The sequence below is a fragment of the Scyliorhinus canicula genome, chromosome 12 (genome assembly GCF_902713615.1).
Source record: "Scyliorhinus canicula chromosome 12, sScyCan1.1, whole genome shotgun sequence".
Lineage (NCBI taxonomy): Eukaryota > Metazoa > Chordata > Chondrichthyes > Carcharhiniformes > Scyliorhinidae > Scyliorhinus > Scyliorhinus canicula.
In genome coordinates, this window is record NC_052157.1 from 102,741,686 (window position 1) to 102,768,340 (window position 26,655).

Sequence of the window (26,655 nt, forward strand, 5' to 3'; positions counted from 1 at the left end):
ACCCATGCAGTCTCGAGGAGAACGTGCAAACTCCGTACAGGCAGTGACCCATGCCAGGAATCGGACCCAGGTCCCATAAAAGCCTACTTGTGTCTAATAAAGATTATTACGTGAAAATAAATGGTTTGCAGGGGTATGGGGAAAAGGCAAATGAATGGCCCCGAGTCACGATGCTCGTTTGGAAAGCAGGTGTACACACGATGGGCCAAATGGCCTACTTTGCGCCGTAACAATTGTGATTCTGTGATCAACACCATGGAATACAATTTTGGTCCCCTTATCTAAGGAAAGATATACTTTGTTGGAGGCAGTTCAGAGAAGCTTCACTAGGTTGATCTAATGTATCGAGGGATTTTCTTATGAGGAGAGGTTGAATAGGTTGGGCCTGTACTCATTGGAGTTTAGAAGAATGAGCGGGGACCTTATTGAGACATAGAGGATTCTCAGGGGGCTTGCCATGATAGATAGTGAGAGGTTGCTTTCCCTTATGGAAGAGTCTAGGACCAGAGGGCATAATCTCAGAGTAAGGGGTCATCCATTTAAGAATTCTTACCGCAGAGAACGGATTCTCCCTCAGTGCACCCGAATAGGCACCTGAGTGTAGCAACTAGGGGCTTTTCACAATAACTTCATTGCAATGTTAATGTAAGCCTACTTGTGACGATGATCACTCCATTTTTTTCGCTGGGGCTAACACTTTGCCATTTTTGGTAACATTCCACCCGCTGTCTGTGGGACCTTGCTGCGAGCTAATTGGATGCCACCTTTTCTATTTTACAACAGTGTCAACACTTTAACAGTATTTCAATGGTTGTAAAGTGCTTCGAGGTGCCCCGAGGTTGTGAAAGGTGCTATGTAAATGCAAGTCTTTCTTTCTATATTACACTTTTATCCCATTATTTTTTTTTAAACGGGTGTGGCCTTGCTCATTGCTGAACTGCTGAGTGGGAGTGACTCAATCTTAAGCTTACTGTCTGGTGGCAATCAATGACAAGGAGGTCACAGTGCGAGTCTGACTGCGGTGGGGGAAGGGGGCTGCGGAACAGGGGTCAGGGTGCAGGGCAGAGCGGGAGACTAGCAGCTTTATAAACAATTGAACAGCTGGTTACTGGAGACTATAGGAGAAGATCGCCACATTCTCTGACATTTTGCCTTTCGAAGTTACCAGGGTAGTTCATATGGGTTAAGCTATTTACTCAATTTCTTTACTCATGACATTATATACAGAAGCAAAAGGGCATAGCATGGTACTAATGCAGCACTACTTAAAAAACAAACTAAATTAGTCCACAAGGGGTTAATATTTCTATACTTTGTATATCCTGTTGAAATGTGATCCTTTTCAATATCTGAGAAACAAAAGATCCTTTTGTAGGCTTTCACAATTAGATACAGTTTGGCGATGACACGAGTTTGATTCACCCATTGGAATCTGTTGAACTGAAGGTTAGAATCCATATCTGCCTTTTTATACCTTGGGGGCTTCTTTTATATCAGAACCATTTTGTTTGGAATGAAACTCGGACATCAGGTGCTATACCTTCCAATAAGGTGTGAATGGCTGGAAATCAACATTCCTTTGTATATATTTCCCTCCAGACTGCATTTCACACATTACAATGGGACTTTCTGATGGTTCAGTAATCAGATTGAAGAGGTCTATCTATCACAGGGGTGGGCAAACTTTTCCGTGCAAGGGCCACATTCAGAAATTCACAATTTTAAAGGGCCGCATAGTATATTAATTAATAGTCCCGGTTGTAACCAATTAGCGTGCGGCATATACCTCAGCGCTTCCCCCGCCGGCATCCTGCCTTTAGCCCTCTTTTTCTCTACTTTTCAAAAATGGCGCTTCACCCGGTTATGATTCTGGGCGCCTCATATAGAACATAGAACAGTACAGCACAGAACAGGCCCTTCGGCCCTCGATGTTGTGCCGAGCAATGATCACCCTACTCAAGTCAACGTATCCACCCTATAACCAGTAACCCAACAGCCCCCCCCCCCCCCCCCCCCCCCCCCATTAACCGTACAAAAAAAAAATTTTTTTTTTTTTTAAAAAGATTTTTTTTTTTGATTACTTGATCTTGGTGGGCCGCATAAAGACCTTTGGCGGGCCGCAGTTTTCCCACCCCTGATCTATCAGGTTTTGCTTAAAGATGTGTTCCTGCTGTCAAAGGAACTACTCTATTAATATTTTCTTTAAAGGGATGTGGGCGTCGCGGACAAGGCTAGCATTTTTGCCCGTCCCTATTTGCCTTTGAACCGAGTGTCGTGCTGGGCCATTTCAGAGGGCAACCACATTGCTGTGGGTCTGGAGTCACATGTCGGCCAGGCTGGGTAAGGACTGCAGATTTCCTTCCTCCAAAGGACATTAGTGAATGAGACGAGTTTTTAACAACAATGGTTCCTGGCCACCATTACTGAGACTAGCTTTATATTCCAGATGTATTAATTGAATTTAAATTCCACTCACAGCAGTGGTGAGATTTGAACCTACCTCCCCAGAGTGTTGACCTGGACTGTTGGGTTGATCACAAGTCCGGTGACATTACAATTACAACCCCCGTCCCCCCCCCCCCCGTCCCCCCGTTCCCCCCCCTCCCCCCCCGACCCCAACACCAATTGTTTCCTTGCAAGTCTATCTTCCCTTTGTAACTTAGTCGTCTTTTGCAGAGAACATAGAACAATACAGCGCAGTACAGGCCCTTCGGCCCACGATGTTGCACCGACGTGGGAAGTCAAAAACTAAAGGCCATCTAACCTACACTATGCCATTATCATCCATATGCTTATCCAATAAACTTTTAAATGCCCTCAATGTTGGCGAGTTCACTACTGTTGCAGGTAGGGCATTCCACGGCCTCACCACTCTTTGCGTAAAAAACCTACCTCTGACCTCTGTCCTATATCTATTACCCCTCAATTTAAGGCTATGTCCCCTCGTGCTAGCCACCTCCATCCGCGGGAGAAGGCTCTCACTGTCCATCCTATCTAACCCTCTGATCATTTTGTATGCCTCTATTAAGTCACCTCTTAACCTTCTTCTCTCTAACGAAAACAACCTCAAGTCCATCAGCCTTTCCTCATAAGATTTTTCCCTCCATACCAGGCAACATCCTGGTAAATCTCCTCTGCACCCGTTCCAAAGCTTCCACGTCCTTCCTATAATGAGGCGACCAGAACTGTACGCAATACTCCAAATGCGGCCGTACTAGAGTTTTGTACAACTGCAACATGACCTCATGGCTCCGGAACTCAATCCCTTTACCAATAAAGGCCAACACACCATAGGCCTTCTTCACGACCCTATCAACCTGGGTGGCAACTTTCAGGGATCTATGTACATGGACACCGAGATCCCTCTGCTCATCCACACTACCAAGAATTTTACCATTAGCCAAATATTCCGCATTCCTGTTATTCTTTCCAAAGTGAATCACCTCACACTTCTCTACATTAAACTCCATTTGCCACCTCACAGCCCAAGCTCTGCAGCTTATCTATGTCCCTCTGTAACCTGCAACATCCTTCCGCACTGTCTACAACTCCACCGACTTTAGTGTCGTCTGCAAATTTACTCACCCAACCTTCTGTGCCCTCCTCTAGGTCATTTATAAAAATGACAAACAGCAACGGCCCCAGAACAGATCCTTGTGGTACGCCACTCGTAACTGAACTCCATTCTGAACATTTGCCATCAACCACCACCCTCTGTCTTCTTTCAACTAGCCAATTTCTGATCCACATCTCTAAATCACCCTCAATCCCCAGCCTCTGTATTTTCTGCATAGCCGACCATGGGGAACCTTATCAAATGCTTTACCGAAATCCATATACACCACATCAACTGCTCTACCCTCGTCTACCTGTTCAGTCACCTTCTCAAAGAACTCGATAAGGTTTGTGAGGCATGACCTACCCTTCACAAAACCATGCTGACTATCCCTAATTATATTATTCCTATCTAGATGATTATAAATCGTATCTCTTATAAGCCTCTCCAAGACTTTACCCACAACAGACGTGAGGCTCACCGGCCTATAGTTACCGGGGTTATCTCTACTCCCCTTCTTGAACAAAGGGACCACATTTGCTATCCTCCAGTCCTCTGGCACTATTCCTGTAGCCAATGATGACATAAAAATCAAAGCCAAAGGCTCAGTAATCTCTTCCCTAACTTCCCAGAGAATCCTAGGATAAATCCCATCAGGCCCCGGGGACTTATCTATTTTCACCTTGTCCAGAATTGCCAACACTTCTTCCCTACGCACCTCAATGCCATCTATTCTAATAGCCTGGGTCTCAGCATTCTCCTCCACAGCATGATTTTGAATTTGCATGATTTTGAAAAAGGTGATGACAGAAATTTGCATTAGTGCCAAGGGACCAAATTGCACAGTGTCTTTGAAGACATAAAAGACATTTCTCCCTTGACTATAAACATTGTGTGTGAATCAGAACAGGAACAGTTGCAACTTTCGGGTCTTTTTTTTTTAAAATTTAGATTACCCAATTATTTTTTCCAATTAAGGGCCAATTTAGCGTGGCCAATCCACCTACTCTACACATTTTTGGATTGTGGGGGCGAAACCCACGCAGACACGGGGAGAATATGCAAACTCCACACGGACAGTGACCTAGAGCCGGGATCGAACCTGGGACCTCAGCGCCGTGAGGCGATTGTGCTAACCACTAGGCCACCGTGCTGCCCGGCAACTTTCGGGTCTTGATGGGCACAACAACAGACCTCGAACCGATCATTGAGCTACATCACTTCCAAACTGAGCCAAAGCCCGTTTGGCCCCAACTCTCGGTTCTCATATAACAGACCATCTCGTGCGGGATTTGGAACACCCACACCAATACAAGGCACAGTGCTCTTACGTTGTTGGTGGTTAAGGTACATCATAAGGATGGAACGAGATACATAGATACATAGAAGATAGGAGCAGGAGGAGGCCTTTTGGCCCTTCGAGTCTGCTCCGCCATTCGTCACGATCATGGCTGATCATCCAACTCAATAGCCTAATCCTGCTTTCTCCCCATAGCCTTTGATCCCATTCTCCCCAAGTGCTATATCCAGCCGCCTCTTGAATATATTCAAAGTTTTAGCATCAACTACTTCCTGTGGTAATGAATTCCACAGGCTCACCGCTCTTTGTGTGAAGAAATGTCTCCTTATCTCCATCCGAAATGGTTTACCCTGAATCTTCAGGCTGTGACCCCTGGTTCTGGACACACCCATTATTGGTAACATCTTCCCTGCATCAACCTTGTCTAGACCTGTTAGAATTTTATAAGTCTCTATGAGATCCCCCCTCATTCTTCTGAACTCCAGCGAGAACAATCTCAACCTAGTAAATCTCTCCTCATATGATAGGCCCGCCATCCCTGGAATCAGTTTGGTAAACCTTTGCTGCACTCCCTCGAGAGCAAGAACATCCTTCCTCAGAGAAGGAGACCAAAACTACACACAATACTCCAACAAGTGTGGCCTCACCAAGGCCCTGTACAATTGCAGCAACACATCCCTGCTTCTATACTCGAAACCTCTTGCAATGAAGGCCAACATACCATTAGCCTTCTTTACCGCCTCCTGCACCTGCATGCTTACCTTCAGTGAATGGTGCACAAGGACACCCAGGACCCGCTGCACACTCCCCTCTCCAAATTTACAACCATTCAGGTAGTAATCGGCCTTCCTTTTTTTGCTTCCAAAACGAATAACCTCACACTTGTCCAAATTATACTGCATCTGCCCTTGGTTTGCCCACTCGCCCAATCTGTCCAGAGCTTACTGTAGAATCCCTGCATCCTCATCACAATTCACCCTCCCACCTAATTTGGTATCACATAATAGTGTAGATGGGCTTTAGAGGGGTTTCACAGGTCAGTGCAACATCGTGGGCCGAAGGGCCTGTACTGTGCTGTAATGTTCTATGTTCTATCTGCAAACTTTGAGATGTTACATTTTGATCCCTCATCCAAATCATTAATATATATTGTGAATCGCTGGGGTCCCAGCACCGATCCCTGTGGTACCCCACTGGTTACTGCCTGCCAATCTGTAAAGGACCCATGAATCCCTACTCTTTGTTTCCTCTCTGCCAACCAGTTTTCTATCCATCTCAGTACATTTCGCCCAATACCATGCGATTTAATTTTGCACAATATGATGTGGGACTTTGTCAAACGCCTTCTGAAAGTCCAAATATACCACATCGACTAGGTCCCCTTTTCGGCTGTACTGGTTACCTCTTCAAAGAATTCCAACAGATTTGTCAAGCAGGATTTCCCCATCATAAATCCATGCTCATTCTGACTGATCCTGCCACTGCTTTCTAAATGTTCTGCTATAAAATCCTTGATAATGGATTCAAGCATTTTCCCCACTACCGATGTTAGGCTTACTGGTCTATAATACCCTGCTTTCTCTCTACCTTCCTTTTTGAATATCGGAGTGATGCGAGCTACCCTCCAATTTGCAGGGACAGTTCCAGAGTCCATAAAATCCCGGTAGATAGTCTATAGGCAGTTCTACTCCCCTTCCTCGTCACCTGTTTTCCTCCTCCACGGCCACATTTTGCTACATAGTGAAGAAATTCTCACCTCATAATCGCTGAATTTTGTAGAATTCTCCAGGTCCATGTCCTCCTTCCTGGGTGGGTGGTCACGGGTTGCTAATGCGAGGCAGCGAAGGGTGTCTCGTCCTGTTCCCCATTCCTTGATCACAGTCATTATTCTTTCCTTCAAACGCGGTGTGAGGGACACCTTGGAGCTACCATAACGGACAAAGTTGCAGCGTTCAATTATTCCTTCTGGAGCCCCCTAAAGAACAAAGTGCTTTCATGAGACAAGTAGTAACTGGATTTCTGCAAGGCACAAGATAACTAGAGGTTTTAACAAACTAAGCAGACTCAATATTAACTCCATCTACAAGTTTGCTGATGACATGACCGTAATGGGTCGGATCTCAAACAACAATCAGTCAGAGTGCAGGAGGGAGATAGAGAATCTACTGATATGGTGCAATGGCATTAGTCTCTCCTTCAATGTCAGCAAAAGTAAGGAGCTGGTCATTGACTTCAGGAAGCAAAGCCCTGTCAGCATTAATGGTGCCAAGGTGGAGATGGTTGACAGCTTCAAATTCCTAGGTGTGCATATCACCAACAATCTGTCCTGGTTCACCCACATTGATGCTGCGACCAAGAAAAAACAACAGCGTCTATACTTCCTCAGGAAACTAAGGAAATTCAGCATGTCCACATCGACTCTTCCCAATTTTTACAGTAGCCCCATAGAAAGAATTCTTTCTGGCTGCATTACAGCCTGGTCTGGCAACTGCTCGGCCCAAGAGCGTAATAAACTACAGAATCGTGAACACAGCCCAGACCATCACACAGACCTGCCTCCCATCCATAGACTCTGTCTACACCTCCCGCTGCCTGGGGAAAGCGGCAGCATAAACAAAGGCCCCTCCCACCTAGGTTATTCTCTCCTCCAACCTCTTCCGTCGGGCAGGAGATACTAAGGACTGAGGAACATGCACCAATAGGTTTAAAAACAGCTTCTTCCCCAAAGTTACCAGACAACTGAATAACCCTCTTAGGGACTAATCAGATCACTCTGTGCATCTTCTCTACTGTGTAGCACTGCACTCCATATGTTTCACCAATGTCTATGACTATGTATTTACATTGTGTATTTCGTGTGTCCTATGTTTTTCATGCATGAAACGATCTGCCTGGATTGTACGCAGAACAATACTTTTCACTGTACCTCGACATACCTGACAATAAATCTAAATCTAGAAAGCGTTGTGCTCACTGCTGTACTTTTAATTTAATGTAAAGTTCAGACAAATTTACTTCCTATCCTTCAGTGGCAATATCTTTGGAATTCTTTAACTCTCTGTTGTTGAATAGATTCAAGATTTGAAATGGATAGATTCTCAGGGACTGAGTGAGCCAATGATATGGGGATAGAGCAGGGAAATGGTGTTAAGTCAAAGTTCAGCCATGATCTTATTGAACGGCCGTCCAGTATATCCTAATCCTGACCGTCTCTTTTATGTTCTTGTATTTTAATATCACCAGAAGTCTGTGTTCCCCTCAGTTCTTAGTTGTTAAAATAAAAACACTGCATTAAGCATGCACCATGGCTGGGAGAATGGGTAAAGCAGCTCAGGGTAAACTACACAGCTCAGTTTGGAACTGTAGCTCACTTGAAATCTCAAATATGAACCATAGAGGTTTATCTGGGACACAAATCTGTATTAAGCACAACCATATGTGGTTACTTCACTCAGAAGAGATTTACAGCACTGTTTTCCTCTCTCCCCATAATCCTGCAATGATCTTTGCCTTAGTCACTCCCAGCTGCAGAGCATTCTGATATCCCCTACCCTTCTCGAAGTGCGAGTTTGAAGGTGATACCTCTCGTCATTCACTTCCTAACAAAAGAAAAGCACCTTTTCTCATTCATTCCATCAAAATCACTCAATTTGAGATTGTTCCCTCACAGAATTGGTAAGGAGAGCAGCAGGAAGCCATTCAGGCCATCATGTCCCCTCTCTGGCTCTCTGAATGAGCAACTCATCTAGGACCATTCTTCCACCTCCCCCCCGGAACCTGCCTATTCTTCCTTTTTAGATGCCAATCTAATTCCCTTTCACATGCTTCAGTTGAACCTGCCTCCATCTGAGGCAAAGCATTCCAGACTTTAACCACTCTGGGTCTGTACTCGATGGAGTTTAGCAGGATGTTGGGGAGGGGGACGACTTCACTGAAACTTACAGAGTAGACGTGGAGAGGATGTTTCCACTAGTAGGAGAAGTTAGAACCCCAGGGCACAGCCTCAGACTGAAGGGACAATCCTTTAAAACTGAAATGAGGAGGAATTTCATCAGCCAGAGCATGGTGAATCTGAGAAACTAATTGCCGCAGAAGGCTGTGGAGATCAAACTCACAGTGTATTGAAGACAGAGATAGATTACTTTTTGATTAATAAGGGGATCAGGAGTTATGGGGAGAAGGCAGGAGAATGGGGATGAGAAACCGATCAGTCTTGATCAAATGGCGGAGCTGAATCATCTAATTCTGCTCCTATATCTTATGGTGTTATGAACCATTCACGTGTATCTTTTCTGTACCCTCTCCAATGGCTTCACACCTTTCCTAAAGTGCAGCATGGCAAATCCACATACTCTGCACATTTTTTTGGGTTATGGGGAGAATGACACGGGGAGAATGTGCAAACTCCACTCGAAGTGACCCGAGACCGGGATTGAACCTCTTTTCATACTCCCTCTTTTCTTCTCTTATTTTCTTCTTCCTCTCTCCTGACCCTTCCATATTAAGCCTGGATCTCAATTATATTTTCTAGCTGACATTTTTTCTTCTTTAAATTTCCCAAATGGTCTCCTCCCGTACCGTGACAATTCTGTGAAGGACTGTTTTCAGAAAGCTAGCTTGTATTCTCTCAAGTCTGAATTAGCCATATTCGGGTGGATGCGGCTACCCGGTCCGGTAACGAGACTTGCCCGATCGCTGTTTTCCAAGACTTAATTAATTAATTTATTTTAAAATGTAATTATTGGTGTTTCAATATGAGTTACAGAATAGATAATAAAGAGAGCTGGGTTTCTCGCGTAGAGTATTATCCAATGACCTAAAAGAAAACTGTACATAGGTTAGTGGAATTTTTTGAGGACATTACCAGTGCAGTAGATAAAGGGGAGCCAATGGATGTGGTATATCTGGATTTCCAGAAAGCCTTTGACAAGGTGCCACACAAAAGGTTGCTGCATAAGATAAAGATGCATGGCATTAAGGGTAAAGCAGTAGCATGGATAGAGGATTGGTTAATTAATATAAAGCAAAAAGTGGGGATTAATGGGTGTTTCTCTGGTTGGCAATCAGTAGCTAGTGGTGTCCCTTAGGGATCTGTGTTGGGCCCACAATTGTTCACAATTTACATAGATGATTTGGAGTTAGGGACCAAGGGCAATGTGTCCAAGTTTGCAGATGACACTAAGATGAGTGGTAAAGCGAAAAGTGCAGAGGATGCTGGAAGTCTGCAGAGGGATTTGGATAGGTTAAGTGAATGGGCTCGGGTCTGGCAGATGGAATACAATGTTGACAAATGTGAGGTTATCCATTTTGGTAGGAATAACAGCAAACAAGATTATTATTTAAACGATAAAATATTAAAGCATGCCGTTGTGCAGAGACCTGGGTGTGCTAGTGCATGAGTCACAGAAAGTTGGTTTACAGGTGCAACAGGTGATTAAGAAGGCAAATTGAATTTTGTCCTTCATTGCTAGAGGGATGGAGTTTAAGACTAGGGAGGTTATGTTGCAATTGTATAAGGGGTTAGTGAGGCCACACCTGGAGTATTGTGTTCAGTTTCGATCTCCTTACTTGAGAAAGGACATACTGGCACTGGAGGGTGTGCAGAGGAGATTCACTAGGTTAATCCCAGAGCTGAAGGGGTTGGATTACGAGGAGAGTTTGAGTAGACTGGGACTGTACTCGTTGGAATTTAGAAGGATGAGGGGGGATCTTATAGAAACATTTAAAATTATGAAGGGAATAGATAGGATAGATTCGGGCAGATTGTTTCCACTGGCGGGTGAAAGCAGAACAAGGGGACATAGCCTCAAAATAAGGGGAAGTAGATCTAGGACTGAGTTTAGGAGGAACTTCTTCACCCAAAGGGTTGTGAATCTATGGAATTCCTTGCCCAGTGAAGCAGTTGAGGCTCCTTCATTAAATGTTTTTAAGGTAAAGATAGATAGTTTTTTTGAAGAATAAAGGGATTAAGGGTTATGGTGTTCGGGCGGGAAAGTGGAGCAGAGTCCACAAAAGAGCAGCCGTGATCTCATTGAATGGCGGAGCAGGCTCGAGGGGCCAGATGGCCTACCTACTCCTGCTCCTAGTTCTTATGTTCTTAGAACAACCAGCCTTGAGCTCCTCGCTATCACTATAGTCATGACCAGGGCTCTGGTGCTGGATAATATTTACATCACTATAGCCGTGACCAGGGCTCTGATGCTGGATAATATTTACAATTTTACATCCGTGTTTGATTTTTACACTGGGTTGTTGGGTTCCACCAGGGGCTGTCCCCAATTTCCCCTTCTGTGTCTTGGTGTGGTTTGGGTTCCTCCCCTTGTTCAGCTGTAGGCTTCTTTCCGCTGGTAGTAGTGGTGGTGGTGATGTGGGGGGGGGGGGGGGGGGGGCGGTGGTGGTGAGGAGGTCCCACTCCCCCTTAGTCCTCAAGGGAGGGTGGGTCTGTTTGTTACCCCGGTTTCTCCCTGCAGTAAATGGCCATCCCCCTCATTCCTTCCCTGTTCCTCTAAAGCTCCCCCCTCTCTCTGCGGCTATCTCCATCCCCCCACCTCTGTTTCCTCCCCCCCCCCCCCTTGGCGCCAGGCTGGTTACAAACCAGTCTGTAAATAGGATGCGAATTTGCTCCGTGTGGTGAGGAATCTCTGTTCAGACGCTCTTGTTTATCATTTGATTTTCTCTAGCTTCAGGAATTCAGCCAGATCTGAAAACCATTGAATGGCTCTCGGATGACGTAATTACTTGATTAAACTTTTCTGTATTTCACCCCTCAACCTCCCACCTCCTCCGGTTACTATTCAGTATTTCACTTCCACTTCTGCCAACATTGCAAAAAGAAAATTCTCCAAGAAAGTGCCTCCTCTTAATTTGGAGCAACGCTCTAAGAGTATGTGTGCGTGTGTGTTTGAGAGAGAGACAGAAAAAGAGTGTCTGAGAATAGTCAATCTTTATTAAGTTAGATGTAATCTTTTGATTTAAATTACATGAATTCTCTCTGGATAAAGTGCGTCTGCAAGTCTCTTCATAGCCCAGGGTTTGACATGCACTATGTGCTTGACAGTTTAGAAAGGAGAGGAGAAACCAAATTAAAGGAACAGTATCATTCACATCCTCTCTCAATTTTTATAGCCTGCCCCCGAGAATGGTTAGTACAGACATGCCCCCTGATGGCTTTTTCAGCTGCTAGGGTGGTGTAAAAAAGGAAAGGGGGGGGGGGGGGGGGTGTGTGTGTGTGTGTGCGCTGAGAGAGAGAGAGACATGAATATACAAAAGGAGACATTTCTAAAATTGGTGCACATGTCACCATGGCTCAGAGTTATCACTCTGGCATCTGAGTCATTCAAATTGTTAGTTTGACATCGCGCTGGATGAGTGGATGTTTCCGCCAATTAAATATCAGGACGAAAAAAGTCATTTTCGTCAGTTCTCACCACAACTGGGCGGCATGTTTCAGTCCCACTGAAACCAATGGACATTTAGCTGGCTCACTGCATCCTCCATGGAGGGACCCACCAGGCCAGGCTGGAACATCCCGCCCTATGTTTCTTAGCTACTGATGGCATCCCGTTTCCTGGAGACTATGAGATGGTTTGAAATTTTAATGTCATATTTGATAATGAAACGAGCTTCCTTCCACAGATCTACTTTAAGGTCACCCTTTTCGACTTCCCTAACATTGTCCCTGTTGAAATCTTAATTCGTACTCTTTTAGCTCAGACTTCCTAATTCCAACACATTCCTGACTGGTCTCCCACATTTTACCTTCTGTAAACTGGAGGTTATTGAAGTGTATTGCCTGTGTACCACCTCACACCAGAAGCCACCCTAGACTGGATATTGTGTAATGAGAAAGGAATCATTTGCAATCTAGTTGTGGAGACCCCTTTGGGACAAGCGGCCATAACATGATGAATTTTTTCATCAAGATTGAGAGTGACGTAGTTGATTCTGAGACTTGGAATCTTAATAAAGGAAACTAAGATGATATGAGGCACGAGTTGGCTGTGGTAGATTGGGAAACGTTACTTAAAGGGATGATGGTGGATAGGCATTGGTAAACATTCAAGGAGCGCCTGGATGAGCTGCAACACTTGTTTATTCCTGTCTTGCGCAAAAGTAAAACGGGAAAGCTGGCAAAGCCATGGAGAAATGGTGTTGCGGAAATTGGTGGGATTGAAGGCCAATGAGTCTCTGAGGCCTGATAATCTACATCCCAGATACTTAAGAAAGTGGCTCCTGAAATAGTGGATGCATTGGTGGTCATCTTCCAAGATTTTATAGACTCTGGAACAGTTCCTACAGATTGGAGGGTAGCTAATGTGACCCCACTATTTAAAAAGGGAGGTAAAGAGGAAACATGGAATTATAAACCAGCCTGCTTGACTTTGGTAGTGGGGATAATGCTGGAGTCCATTATAAAAGATTTAATAACACGACTTGGAAAAAAGTAGCAGGATCAGAGAGAGTCGGTATGGATTTATGAAAGGGAAATCATGATTGACAAATCTAGTGGAATTCTTTGAGGATGGAACTAGTAGAGTTGATGAAGGGGAGCCAGTGGATGTGGTTTATTTGGACTTTCAGAAAATAAATTGCTTGAAAAATTAAAGCACGTGATTCGGGATAGTGTATTGAGATGGATAGAAAATTGGCTGGCAGACAGGAAACAAAGAGTAGGAATAAACAGGTATTTTTCCAAGTGTCAGGCAGTGACTAGTGGGGTACAGAAGGGATCAATGCTAGGACCCCAGCTATTCACAATATCTATAAATGATTTAGATGAGGAACTATAGTAATTTTCAAATGACACTTAGCTGGGTGGGAGAGTGAGTTGTGAGGAGGATGCAGAGATGTTACAATGAGATTTCGACAAGCTGAGTGGGCAATGATGTGGATAAATGTGAGGTTATCCACTTTGGTGGCACAAACAGGAAGACAGGTTATTATCTGGATGGCTATAGATTGGGAGAGGGGAATGTGCAATGGGATCTGAGTGTCCTTGAACACCAGTCGTTGAAGGTAAGCGTGCAGGTGCAGTCGGTGGTAAAGAAGGCAAATGGTATGTTGGCCTTCATAACAAGAGGATTCGAGTACAGGAGCAGGGACATTTTGCTGCAATTATGCAGGGCCTTGGTGAGACTACACTTGGAATACTGTGTGCAGTTTTTCCCTCCTTACCTGAGGAAGGATATTATTACTATAGAGGGAGCGCAGTGAAGTTTATCCGACTGATTCCTGGGGTGACGGGACTAACATACGAGGAGAGGTCGAGTCAGTTAGGATTGTATTCGCTGCAGTTCAGAAGAATGAGGGGTTCTCATAGAAATCTATAAACTTCTAACAGGACTATACAGGGTAGATTCAGGAAGGATGTTCTCAATGGCGGGGAAGTCCAGAACCAGGGGTCACAGTCTAAGGATACGGCATAGACTGATTGGGACTGATATGTGGAGAAATTTCTTTACCCAGAGAGTGATGAGCCTGTGAAATTTGTTATCACAGAAAGCAGTTGAGGCCAAAACATTGTATGTTTCCAAGAAGGAGATGATAATAATAATAATCGCTTATTGTCACAAGTAGGTGTCAATGAAGTTACTGTGAAAAACCCCTAGTCACCACATTCCGGCACCTGTTCAGGAGGCAGGTACGAGAATTGAACCCACGCTACTGGCATTGTTCTGCATTACAAGCCAGCAGTTTAGCTCACTGTGTTAAGCCAGTTAGATATAGCTCCTGGAGCTAAAGGATCAAAGAATATGGGGAGAAAAGCGGGAACAGGTTATTGAGTTGAATGATCAGCCATGATCATAATAAATGGTGGAGCAAGTTCAAGGAGCCGAATGGCCTCCCCCTGCTCCTATTTTTCTATCTTTCTATCCCATGGTACTACTTTAAAGAAGAGCAGAAGAATTCTCCCAAAGTGCCGGCCAAAAGTTATCCCTCAATCAAAACACCCAAGAACAAATTGTTTCATCATTAATCTCAATGCTGTTTTTGGGGTCTTGCTGTGTACAAATTGGCTGCCTTGTTTCACTGCATTAAAACGGTGACCACACTTCAGAAGTACTTCAATGGCTGCAAAGTACTTTGGGCATCCTGATGTCCTAAATGATGCTAAAAAAATGACGGCTTGTTTTCTTCTTCATCACGATTTGTCAATAAGGGGGGACTCTCGCAATTGCAAACCAGATACCATCAAACCTGTTGGTGCAGCATTGAGAGTTTTTCTGTTTGTACATTTAAGACAAAATGCTTCACTTTGTCTGGGCAGGTCCTCCACTTCCATTATTCCCTCCGAATACCCTATAGTCCGGGAGCCACGAGTTTAGGACATGATGCATCCAACATCACAACCCAAATCTCCTCTGCCTGGAGTCACTCTGGGTACAGTGGTTTTCACTGGGGAAATGCAAATACCTCCCAGGGGTGGCCCCCAAAATGATGCAGTTTAATGCAAGTGGAACAGGACGAAATCAAGCAGACCAATTAACATGGCTGTGGATTCGGCGAAGGCGATCAAACGTCTCTCAATTGAGAAACATTAGCTCCTATAAATGTCTCAGTGGGAGGCAGATTTATTCTCTGCTAAAATGAGGCCTTGAACCGTGTCTAATGTGCAGTCACTCGGGTAAAACATGACAGATGGCACTCCTGGTCTCATCTCCTGCCACGTGTCTGTGATGAAATCCCAGCGCAGCTCCCATAAACATCCAAGAGCGAAGCAGAGACTAGGCTGCAATATACACCCCCATTTACAAGGGTTGCTGTGGTAAAGAAAGCACGAGCGGAATGGACCCAATTTAAAAACCAATTAGGCAAATCATTCCATGGGCACAGTCTTTTTGATTCAAGTATTGTTTATTTGATAAAAGGCAGCACACAGCCTGCTGGGTGTGAATATTGGGTACTCTGTGCTCCTGGTAGGATTTTCCTATCTTTGAAATGAATGGATGAAACATCCTACGATATTCCCAGATCTCCTACCCAAATTGCTGACCTTGTGGGCCTCCTCCAACAGCAGCACAAATTTATAAAGTCAAAGATTTTTAAAAACCACAATCAACACCTTACTTCAGCAGACAGTCACCATACCAGGTTTTCGCTTCATACGTCAAATAACTTTGAACGAACATTCTGGACCTCTCCTGCCCTGCCCACTCTTTGAACGAACATTCTGGATCTCTCCTGCCCTGCCCACTCTGAATTTCTATATTAAGATTGTATTATAATTACATGGCAAGAAAGTCTGCAACAGATTAATACCATGGCAAGACTTGAAGAGTGAATGGAGCATTGCTGGAAGCAAGTAATTTGTCAGGGACTGGACTTCCTAATGGTAACAAACCGTTTTAATTGTAGTGTGGCTCTGATATTGCCGCATTCAAAGTGTCCTTCAAATGTTCTGATGTTCTTTCCACTGCTGTGACTTAGGTGTGCTGCTTTTGCCACTGGCAGCATGGATTTTAGCTTCTAATTAAACCACGCTGGTTGACCCTATGGCCTGGATTTTCACCGTGACAGAAAACCTCTCCAATGTGGCAAAGAATACCGGACAAGCCCTGAAATCAGAAGCCTGGCCCCAAAACACAGCACTCCCTATATTCGTGTGGCCGAGAATTGGGTGTGGGTCGTGTGTGTTGGTTACAGAGTCAGCTGGCCATTCCAATCATCAGCTACTTCCACTGATGTGGGATTTTGGTCAGCCAGGAGTATGCAGATTAGATCAGGTAAGATCTGGTCTGAATTTAGTGGATTTGTCGGCTCGCCCAGATGTCCCTCTGGAGAGATAAGGGGACCCTGTGGATCTGGTCCCAGACAGTTTTAGGGTTGGTCAGGTGTCCTATGGAATTGTTAAAAGTTATCAGAAATGTACAGAAATTAATCACTGTCAAGCCCGCACCCCACCCCCACCCAATAGCCTTCCGCCCAGCCTGCAACTCCCGCCCCCCACTCAATAGTCTCTGCCCAGACTGCCTCCTCAGCCAGTGGTCTTCCGCCCAGCTCACCTCAAGCCAATGACCTTCCACACACACTGCCTCGGCCAACAGGCTTCCACCCAGCCCATCTCCTCACCCAATGGCCTTGTGCCCAGCCTGCCTCCTCAGCCAATGGCTTTCTGCCCAGCTTGTCTCCCCACCTAATGGCTTTCTGCTCGGCCCGCCTCCCAACACAATGGCTTTCCATCCAGCCCGCCTCCTCAGCCAATGGCCTTGCGCAGAGCCCGCATCCTCAGCCAATGGCTTTCTGCCAAGCTTGGCTCCCCACCCAATAGCTTTCCGCCTGGCCCACCTCGCCACCCAATGGCTTTCCATTCAGCCGGCCTCCTCACCCAATGGCCATCTACTCAGCCTGCCTCCCCACCAATAGCTTTCCATCCAGCCTGCCTCTTCACCCAAAGGCCTTTTGTCCAACCCGCCTCCTTACCAAGTGACCTCTGCGCTCGTTCAGGGGTGAGGGGCCTGACTTCTAATCCAGTGTGCATCCCACGCCAGGACAAAAATCCCAACTTCTGGACCTTTTTGTGCTGGGTCAGGTTTGTGAAGCTGGGAAATGTCCCAACTCTTTGCACCCAACCTGGGAGTGAAAATCTGGTCCTCTCCAGATGGTGTGATTGTGTGATGATCTCTTACCTTCACAAACATCTTGTTTCCTGATCCTATTGTCGGTTTGATGGTTGAGCAATAGACAGACATGGACTTTCGATCGCGGGAGAATTCAAGGGTTACTTCCTTCTTCATGAGCTGTTTGATGGTCTATGAGGGAGCGAGAGCAGTGTCAGTATGTCAGCCACAGATGGAGGCCACTGAGGAACTTCTCATAATTATCACACTGAAAGAGTCAACTCGGAGCAACAAGAAGTCAGCTCTAAATATTCGAAACAAAGCATCATAAGGTTATCTTTTACAGAAGCAAGTTAGCACCAGACAGCAGATTTTATGAATACAGACGTAAGCAAATTCTGCAGGAATAATCAATGCTTTTCATAAATGAGCAAAAGATCAACAAAATTAAACAATGAACTACTTCTGTGAAAATGTTCCGCACTGAATATCTGACCTTGAGTAAACTAGCGGCAGTAGTTATATTACTGAACAGGCAATCTAGATTCAAACCCAATTGTGGTTGCTTGAGAATTACATTTAAATGTAATATGGGAAAGGTGTCAAGGGTCTGGATTTATTGTGGATTCGAGCCAAGTCAGGAGGCCATTAAAAATGGTGGATGGGACCCAATTCCAGGATTCCTGAAAGCAAAAAGAAAATGCTGGAAAATCTTAGCAGGTCTGGCAGCATCTTAGGGAGAGAAAAGAGCCAATGTTTTGAGTCCAGATAACCTTTTGTCAAAACAGGATTCTGGCCCTCATTCCTGTTTCCAGGAAGTTTTTCCTGCACAGGATAAGGGTGCGGGTAGTGAGCCTACAAGCACAACTCCCCACCCTTTTACAGCTTCATTGCAGGTGTGGGCAGCTCAACCCTCCACCACACTTTTTCTCCCCCGCCCCCCCAACAATTTTGATGGAGCAGGCCTGTACTATTAGTTGATATGGTTTACAGCACCACAAAGGGGTTATGAACCACAATGGAACCCTACTACCAGCCTCCCCGGACAGGCGCCGGAATGTGGCGACTAGGGGCTTTTCACAGTAACTTCATTGAAGCCTGCTCGTGACAATAAGCGATTTTCATTTCATTTTTCATACTATTGAATCAGGAACCAGAATAAACACCCATTTAAAATTCCCGTTGAAGTACATTGCCGCCCCCCCCCCCTTACTTTCCCATGAAACTGTGAACCAATCACAGCCATTCATGGTATCAATGACAAAGAAATATTATCCACTTCACACCTCAGTCTTGTGTAAATGATCGCACGGGCAACGAAAAATTCTTCAAAGATCTTGTAATGGTGTAAATCAAACAAAGCTATCACTCCCTTGAAATCTATGCCAACGTTACCTGCTGAGCTGAGTGCAACAGCCATTCTTGGTGCTCAGCCAAGCATTCATAACGAGGCTATCTTTGGAAAAAAAAACAGATGTCTGACCTGCTGTTCTAACTGCTTCTGTGGATACTGTTAACAGTTTACCAAGGAGTACTAACTTTGTGCAATTGAAAACTTTATGATCCGGTAATAACCTGAGGTTTCTTTGAAGAGTTTTTTTTTCAATCCCTGTGTGTTTACCTGGACAAGATTAAGAGGTGTGAAGTTGGGAAAGCTTTTTGTTATTGGTACATTTTTGATTATGTAAGCTGAGCAGTTTTTCACGGCAGATTTTCAAAGCCTTATTTATAGTGTTTTTTATATATATATATGTTATATATATATATAGTTTATAGTATTGGTTTCATTAGTGTTTCAAAGATTTGTCATATTTGCCAAAAGCTCACTGGTTCTGGACATAGTGGATACTGGGAGAATAGGAATGGAAGCCATGGAAAGGCATTGGGTATGTGAGGGTATATGTCATACGAGGGACTTGAGAACATAGGCTGGTTGGGTGAGGGTTTAAGGCCTGAAAGTCAATGGAGTCGAGCCTTCAAGCCTGCCAGCTTAGCCACCTGCCTGCCTCCCTGGAACAAAAACATGGCAGGCGGGGGCCTCCTTCACAGAGGTAGGCTTGCAGAGTTAAGAACTTTCTTGACTCGGGTTTCCCTTCTCCTTCATGAAAATTCAGCTCGATGTGTCAGTCTAGCATTAATGGTCAAATGGAACTTGAAGCCATAACCTGTATGTTCTATATTCTAGTGGTTTGGAAGTGAGAGTGTTAGCATTGGGACCACAGCTAACACATCGTGACAGAAAGAGGGAGGGAAACATATCTTTAAATGAGACAACAAATCTGATAACTATATTGAGGATGAAGTGTACCGTTGAAGTGCTCAAGTCTTCTTCATCTAATTATTACATCTTGAAGTAGGTTTAATGGTCGCACTCTGGGCTTGGACCCCCAAAAATACTCAGGGAATTGAGCACAAAATCTAATAATAATAACAATCGCTTGTTGTCACAAGTAGGCTTCAATGTAGTTACTGTGAAAAGCCCCTAGTTGGCACATTCTGGCCCTGTTCGGGGAGGCTGGTACGGGAATCTAGGGGCAACGATTCAGTGCAGTGCTGCAGACATCCTGCACTGCCCCTTCGATCAAATGTTAAATAAGGTGTGTGCAAAAAGATTGTTTTGTATCAAGAGGAAAGACAGAGCTGATGATGTAGGCCATTTGGCCCAACGTGTCTGCTCCACCATTCAACGAGATCATGACTGATCTGATGCGATAATCCTCAACTCCATTTTCCTGCTTTATCCCCATAATCCTAGATTCCCTTACTGAGTTCCTCACAACGTTCTGGTGAACAATTTCGCCCCAACCAACATTACTGAAACGAGATGATCTGGTCATTTATTTCATTGGTGCTTATGGGATCTTGCCGTGCACAAAGTGCTACATTTGCCGAGAAAAAAAAAAATGGCAAGGTTTGAGAAGTGTTTCATTGGCCGTAAAGCACATTGGGACTGCCCGTGGAAACGAAAGGGGCTGTAGAAATGTAAGTTCATTTCATACCATATGGGCAAGGGGTTCTAATGAGAGTCTGCAGGATTTCCTCAGCTCTTCTGCTAATGCTACGACAGGTGAATGAGAGGGTGGCCACAGAAATTCACCCCAAATGGTTTTAAGCTACCAATGAGTCATGGGTGCATATGGGTATTTCCCTGCAGCTCTCGGACTTACTAAAAGGCTTTCCAAGACCATTGGTTGCACCTCCCAACAATATATAGCTGTAAATAAACATGTTGCAATCTCCACAGCATTGCTTCTCCAGATTATAACCATGTCAAAGAAATTGTGGCAATACAATAACCAATGCTCACATTGTTGCAGTATGTGGCTCTTTCCACTTTGGTGACGCCATTGAGATCAGTGTTGAAAACGTTCATCTTCTCCACCAAACAGGTGAGAGCAGTTTCTGTAGCTTCACCGACCTTCTCATAAACTCCCTTGGCCTGGAAGGAGGGGAGAAAAGAGAAGATTGAGCACCGCACATTTCTAGCCAGTACACCAAAAAAAATCATCATGAGGTTTACATCACACTGTCAGAACCAAATTCAAACTCTCACCCAATCTTCCTGTCACTTGCCATTTTAACTCAGCACCTTACTCTCACACCCATGTGGATGTGGTGCCATTGGAGGCAGCTCAGAGGAGGTTCAACACACTGATTTTGGGGATGAAAGGGTTGATTTATGAGGAGAGATTAAACAGTTTGGGCATATATTCACTGGAGTTTAGAAGAATGAGAGGGGATCTGAGCGAGGTATATAAAATACTAAAAGAGATTGATAAAGTAAACGTAGACCAAATGTTCCCCCTTGTGGCGCAATCTAGAACGAGAGGTCATAGATATAGGTTGAGAGGGGTAGATTTAAAACTGAGATGAGGAGGAACTATTTCTCGCAGAGGGTGGTGAATTTGTGGAACTCGCTGCCCCAGAATGCTGTGGCGTTGGAGTCAATGAATTATTTTAAGGAGGTGATAGATTTATTTCTGATTTTAAAAATGGGTTAAAGAGATATGGGGAACAGGTGGGGAGCTGAATTTGAGACCAGTAAGAGATCAGCTATGATCTGATTGAATGGTGGAGCAGGCTCGAAGGGCTAAATTGCCTACTTCTGCTCCTAATTCCTATGTACCTACATTCGCTCTTAGCCTGCTGCAATGTTCCAGTGAAGCCCAACACAACTGGAGAAGCATCTCATCTTCCGCTTAGACACGTTACAGCCTTCAGGACTCAACATTGAGTTCAACATCTTTTGACTGTGACCTTTCTCCTTCATCATTTGGGTTTTTATATCCCATATATTTTTGTCTCAATGCTCCTTCCCCCTTCCCCGCCTGGTCATCTATCTCTTGTTCTTAATGTTGCTACATCTCTTCCAGCTACAGCAGAGTACCTAACAGATTTTCTCCCTCAGTTCTGATGAAGAGCCAAATGGACTTAAGACATTATCTCTATTTTCCGCTCCTACGACGCTGCCAGACTTGCTGAGTTTTTCCAGAAATCCCTGTTCCAAAGAGGTTGATGATCATTTATATCTCAAATATCTATGGAAATCTTTGTTCCATTTCACAAAGTTACTGTAGCAGTTACTCTCCCACAGGACTTTCAGGTAACGCATGGTTAGAAGGCAGAAAATAACTAAAACCAGAACACACACAGGAGTACCTCAATCCACCTTTGGAAGTTGCATGTTATGTCCATATTTTTGCACAATTCTTTGATTTCATAATTATTTACATTTAAACACAAAAATAATTGAAGGCAGTTTGGGAAGTAGAGAATAGGAGCTTCGCTTGATGAAGACTGAGATGCTGAGAGATGCAATAGTGCCGTCTCTGGTCAGAGGATGTAATTGCTATCTGAAAAGTTTACATTACAATTTAAATTTATACTGCAAACTTTCTAATGGGCGAAAATGTGGCAAAAAACACAGAAACAGGAAGTAAGATTTTGTAGCTAGAAAGTGTCGCCATGTGAGACTTTTAATATATAATAGATTCTTGAATATCAGGCCAAACACAAGAATGTCAAATTTCAAGTATCACAAGAATTTATGCTACAGGAGAAAAGGATCCTGATTAGTTGGCAATTCGACTCAGATTGGCCGAGGCTTTACCATGGAGAAAGCAACACAGGGCTATAGGTTCCCCAGGGTAATTCCAAAAGACATCGGGGTTTGAACATAATCCTTTTGTTTGCAGAGAATGGTTCCTATGTATGACTAATTCTAGTAAATGAGCCAGGTTACGAGCACGGATGATTATCTTAAATTGGTTTGGAGTGTAGCTATTAGTGCACACAGGATATTTCAATAATAAATTCTCAATGAAATGAACACTCATTTTAATGACAATTAAAAACAGGAGTGAAACAATATTGAGTAAACAAAGTCACACATGGGCCAGAATTTTGTGTCCGTTCACACCAGTGAGATCTTCCGATCCTGGCGACGGCGCACCCCGCCCCGGGTTTCACAGCAATGAGCGGTGCATTCAACGGGAAACCCTGTTGACAATAGAAGGACCAAAAGATCCCTCTGCTGGCCAATTCCTGGTCGCCTCTGTGAAACATACGACAGGCCACGTGGAAAATCCCGCGCCGCGTGGAAAATCCCGCTCCACCATGGTGTGCATCACAGTCATATTTAAAGAGGCAGCCAGCGAATGGGAAAGATGATAGGTTTATGTTCTATCAGAACTGGTGTAGCCATGTAGGACAGATTACAAAAACAGGGAACGGGGAAAGCAAGGGACAGAAATCAAGAAATCCAATGTGTCAACTACTTTCACAAACAGGCATTTAGTGGATGAAAACAGATTTTAAATTATCAACACTGGATTCGCTGGAGAATGAGAAAGAATATTTGTCACTCGAGAGTAGAGTTTTAAGTAGTTAAAATTCAGGTTTTGTCTTCTTGGAATGATGGATGTCATTTGATTAATTAAGAAACCTTGTTCTGACTCATCACACACACCCCTGCAGTCAAACTTGAGCTCCCCTTCCCACACACATACAGTCACAGAATCACAGATACAAACACAGCACATATACCTTCATAACTCCCAGTAATACACAGTCGCACACACCCCCACTTACTTACACACACACACACACAAGCACCCAGTGTCTCTTTCGCTCACACACATCCAGAGTCTCTCTCACCACCAGATCTATACACACACACACACACACACCCGGTAGCACAGTAGTTATCACTGTTGCTTCACAGTGCCAGGGACCTGGGTTTGATTCCCAGCTTGGGTCACTGTCTATGCAGAGTCTGCATGCTCTCCCCATGTCTGTGTGGGCTTCCTCCTGGTGCTCCATTTTCCTCCCACAAGTCCTAAAACATGTGCTGTTAGGTAAATTGGACAATCTGAAATCTCCCTTAGTGTACACGAACAGGCGCCGTAATGTGGCGACTAGGGGATTTTCACAGCAACATCATTGCAGTGTTAATGTAAACCTACTTGTGATAATAATAAAGATTATTACCCAGATCCCCATCTATAGACACCCCCCTCCGCAAAACACACACAGACCCGCCTCCACACACACAGATCTGCCTCCACACACACACACACACACACAGACCCGCCTCCACACACACACAGACCCGCCTCCACACACACACACAGACCCGCCTCCACACACACACACAGACCCGCCTCCACACACACACACAGACCCGCCTCCACACACACACACAGACCCGCCTCCACACACACACACAGACCCGCCTCCACACACACACACAGACCCGCCTCCACACACACACACAGACCCGCCTCCACACACACACACAGACCCGCCTCCACACACACACACACAGACCCGCCTCCACACACACACACACAGACCCGCCTCCACACACACACACACACAGACCCGCCTCCACACACACACACAGACCCGCCTCCACACACACACACAGACCCGCCTCCACACACACACACAGACCCGCCTCCACACACACACACAGACCCGCCTCCACACACACACACAGACCCGCCTCCACACACACACACACAGACCCGCCTCCACACACACACACACACACACAGACCCGCCTCCACACACACACACACACAGACCCGCCTCCACACACACACACAGACCCGCCTCCACACACACACACAGACCCGCCTCCACACACACACACAGACCCGCCTCCACACACACACACAGACCCGCCTCCACACACACACAGACCCGCCTCCACACACACACACAGACCCGCCTCCACACACACACACACACAGACCCGCCTCCACACACACACACACAGACCCGCCTCCACACACACACACACACAGACCCGCCTCCACACACACACACAGACCCGCCTCCACACACACACACACACAGACCCGCCTCCACAACACACACAGACCCGCCTCCACACACACACACAGACCCGCCTCCACACACACACACAGACCCGCCTCCACACACACACACAGACCCGCCTCCACACACACACACAGACCCGCCTCCACACACACACACACAGACCCGCCTCCACACACACACACACAGACCCGCCTCCACACACACACACACACAGACCCGCCTCCACACACACACACAGACCCGCCTCCACACACACACACAGACCCGCCTCCACACACACACACAGACCCGCCTCCACACACACACACAGACCCGCCTCCACACACACACACACAGACCCGCCTCCACACACACACACACACAGACCCGCCTCCACACACACACACACACAGACCCGCCTCCACACACACACACAGACCCGCCTCCACACACACACACAGACCCGCCTCCACACACACACACAGACCCGCCTCCACACACACACAGACCCGCCTCCACACACACACAGACCCGCCTCCACACACACACACAGACCCGCCTCCACACACACACACAGACCCGCCTCCACACACACACAGACCCGCCTCCACACACACACAGACCCGCCTCCACACACACACAGACCCGCCTCCACACACACAGACCCGCCTCCACACACACACAGACCTGCCTCCACACACACACAGACCCGCCTCCACACACACACAGACCCGCCTCCACACACACAGACCCGCCTCCACACACACAGACCCGCCTCCACACACACACAGACCCGCCTCCACACACACACAGACCCGCCTTCACACACACACAGACCCGCCTCCACACACACACACAGACCCGCCTCCACACACACACACACACAGACCCGCCTCCACACACACACACAGACCCGCCTCCACACACGCACACACACAGACCCGCCTATACACACACACACACACACACACAGACCTGCCTCCACACACACACACACAGACCCGCCTCCACACACACCTCCACAAACACACACACACAGACCCGCCTCCACACACACACACAGACCCGCCTCCACACACACACACAGTCCCGCCTCCACACACACACACAGTCCCGCCTCCACACACACACACACAGTCCCGCCTCCACACACACACAGTCCCGCCTCCACACACACCTCCACACACAGACCCACCTCCACACACACCTCCACAAACACACACACACAGACCCGCCTCCACACACACCTCCACAAACACACACACACAGACCCGCCTCCACACACACACACAGACCCGCCTCCACACACACACACAGACCCGCCTCCACACTCTCACACACAGACCCGCCTTCACACACACAGACCCGCCTTCACACACACACAGACTGGATTCTAGACAATGGAAGGAACAGAGACATTAAGACCTGTAACTAAAAGAACATGATTAATGAACACTGAATAATTTCCAGGACAGTGCAATGCTCCTGGGTACAATGTAGATAAAGTCCTTAGCAGGTGCTTTTTATAATTGAATGGGAGAGTTGCTGTTAAACAAAAACTGTACTCACTTCATTGTAATCCAAGGAGGAGTCATTGCACAGTGCACAGATAGTAGCCAGCTCCACAAGTCCATTGTAAAGACTGGCCTGAATGGGTTTGTCTCCTATTAATCTGTGAAGAACAAAATACTTCATTTAGATCAGTGCCATTTCAAAACACTTCATACAGTTAATTACTTTCCAATGTTTCGTTTGTACCAGAAAAAGCGCAGCCATTGGCAGCTTGGTCTTCCTAGCTGGAGGGTTTTCAGAGTAGATAGAGAGGGGGGTAAGAGATGGGTGGGGTGCAATTTTGGTTGAAGATACAACTTTAGTTGTAAGGCGGATGATATGGCAGAAGGATCATCAAATGGGGC

General features: G+C 45.8%; 1 protein-coding gene across 2 annotated transcripts in view; it reads right to left on the reverse strand.

The window, feature by feature from the left end:
* The window catches only part of atp2a3 (ATPase sarcoplasmic/endoplasmic reticulum Ca2+ transporting 3), a 310,265-nt gene that overhangs the window by 64,078 nt on the left and 219,532 nt on the right, over positions 1-26,655 (reverse strand). For both annotated transcript variants that reach the window (XM_038813618.1, XM_038813617.1), the window contains exons 10-13: positions 26,309-26,411; positions 20,721-20,852; positions 17,483-17,605; positions 6,613-6,831 (exon numbers count right to left, since the gene is read on the reverse strand). In XM_038813618.1, coding sequence (XP_038669546.1) covers positions 6,613-6,831; positions 17,483-17,605; positions 20,721-20,852; positions 26,309-26,411 — 577 coding nt within the window. The remainder of the gene's footprint in view (positions 1-6,612; positions 6,832-17,482; positions 17,606-20,720; positions 20,853-26,308; positions 26,412-26,655) is intronic.